At 44.1% G+C, this 2014-nt stretch overlaps 1 protein-coding gene across 1 annotated transcript; it reads right to left on the bottom strand.

The window, feature by feature from the left end:
- Positions 1-1253: 1253 nt before the first annotated feature.
- Positions 1254-1634, bottom strand: LOC104613572 (histone H2B 1/2/3/4/6-like). Its single transcript, XM_010290232.1, has one exon. It carries the CDS (start codon positions 1632-1634, stop codon positions 1254-1256), a length of 381 nt encoding a protein of 126 aa, XP_010288534.1.
- Positions 1635-2014: the final 380 nt, after the last annotated feature.

Genomic DNA, 2014 nt, shown 5'->3' on the forward strand with positions numbered 1-2014 from the left:
AACATAACTAAATTTGTTTTTTACATGACTGATTATAGAAAGTAATAACCACTGATAAATTCTTCTGATGATGATAATCACTGTCAAAATATGAGCACTTTAAGCGTATGATACGTTCTGAAGTCCCTTTCTAGTGACCCACACCTCCCCTTACACAAAAACCTAGAGACTGGAATATATGATGGTTTATTAATCTTTTCAGGTATGAGGAATATGCTTGGAATTCAGGATTGTTCAGATCCAGTTTGAGAGAAAGTGGTAATGGCTTTGAGCTGCATCTACAGCAGCATCTGATTAACAAAGACTGTGATGGAATGATTCAGAAAGCCTGCAGTTGGAGGCTGAAAGACTTTAGGGCTGATTAGTTAGCTATATGATAAATGCTGAGAGCTCATGAAATCAGCCCACAGTGGCTAGTTTCTTAGTAGGTTTAATACAATTAATGACACATAAATACAGGAAAGGTCGGATAGGTATGAAACAATATAACTAAAAACACAAACTGAGATGAATAAGGGGAATATTCTCTACCTAAGGTAGGCATAGGGAGAAACTATGCAAGTTACTGTAAAAAACCCCCCACACATGCACAGTAGAATTAAAAAAAATGCTGAAGATAAATAACTTCAAAAAGGAATTCTCCGTTGTATTAACCACTAGGCTAGTGGTAAACAGCTTATTAAGATAGATATCACTTATTACTACATAAATTCTTTTACACTGTCGACACCTCTCAAGTCTGCTACAAAAAAAAAACCTGAGCACCATCAAGTGGTAGATGTTGTAGTGGTTACAACGATGTACATAGAAAACTTTTCATTAGTAATGATTTTCTTTACCAACTAGAAAATTACAGAAACCTTTTTCCTCCAATTTGCAATGCCTATAACATGAACATACTTAGAATTAAGTGAAGCATTGCACAAAAAATACACATAATATTAAAACTGAAATAGAACTATAAATTAAGGAAATGGCATCACTTAGAAAGACAAAGCATTTAAAAAACTTTAGTTACAGCAAGTTGTTTGTCGCCCAAATAAAGTATATGATCCCTGATGTAAAAGTTGGAGAACAATTATCTTACTGAAATAATAGTTAAGTGGGGCATGAGAAGTGACTAAATTAATTAATACCAAGAAGTTGAAGGATTTTTTTTTCCCATATTTGACTGTACAGCCCTTTTATTGAAAAGGTAGGTGGCTCTTAAAAGAGCCTTTGGGTTGAGGTCTGGCACAGGGCACAGAGGCGGCTTACTTGGAGCTGGTGTACTTGGTGACAGCCTTGGTACCCTCAGACACGGCGTGCTTGGCCAGCTCACCTGGCAGCAGGAGCCGCACGGCCGTCTGGATCTCCCGCGAAGTGATGGTGGAGCGCTTGTTGTAGTGCGCCAGGCGAGAAGCCTCGCCGGCGATGCGCTCGAAGATGTCATTGACAAAGGAGTTCATGATGCCCATGGCCTTGGACGAGATGCCCGTGTCGGGGTGCACCTGCTTCAGCACCTTGTACACGTAGATGGAGTAGCTCTCCTTGCGGCTCTTCTTGCGCTTTTTGTCGCCCTTCTTCTGCGTCTTGGTCACCGCCTTCTTGGAGCCCTTCTTCGGCGCGGGCGCGGACTTGGGCGGGTCGGGCATCGCCGCAAACAAGCGTCCGTCACACACCGAAACTGATGAACACTCAGGAGCGTAGGGACCAACTGAGGGCGAGTCGCCGCGCGCCACCTATTTATAGCTGCCTTATGCAAATGAGCAGTATTGCCTCCGCGCAGTGTCATTGGTCCGGACAGGACAGAGCGTCACAATTCCGCTATGAAGGTTTCTTATTGGTCGGAATTCGATTCGCCTTCTCATTGGCTGCGCAGGGGAGACCTACTTCTCAGCCTATCAGCGAAGGGGCGAGGAGGGGAAAGCGAGGCTATAGGTGAGCAGCGCCGTCTGTGCCCGCTGTTCAGCTACTGGTTGCTCTTAGACACGCTCGAGCGAGGATGTCCGGCCGCGGGAAGCAGGGCGGGAAG

This window comes from Phaethon lepturus, unplaced genomic scaffold (genome assembly GCF_000687285.1).
Source record: "Phaethon lepturus isolate BGI_N335 unplaced genomic scaffold, ASM68728v1 scaffold50516, whole genome shotgun sequence".
Lineage (NCBI taxonomy): Eukaryota > Metazoa > Chordata > Aves > Phaethontiformes > Phaethontidae > Phaethon > Phaethon lepturus.

Coding starts and splice junctions, on each gene's coding strand:
- LOC104613572 (XM_010290232.1), bottom strand. CDS start 1,634: ATGCCCGACCCGCCCAAGTCCGCGCCCGCGCCGAAGAAGGGCTCCAAG.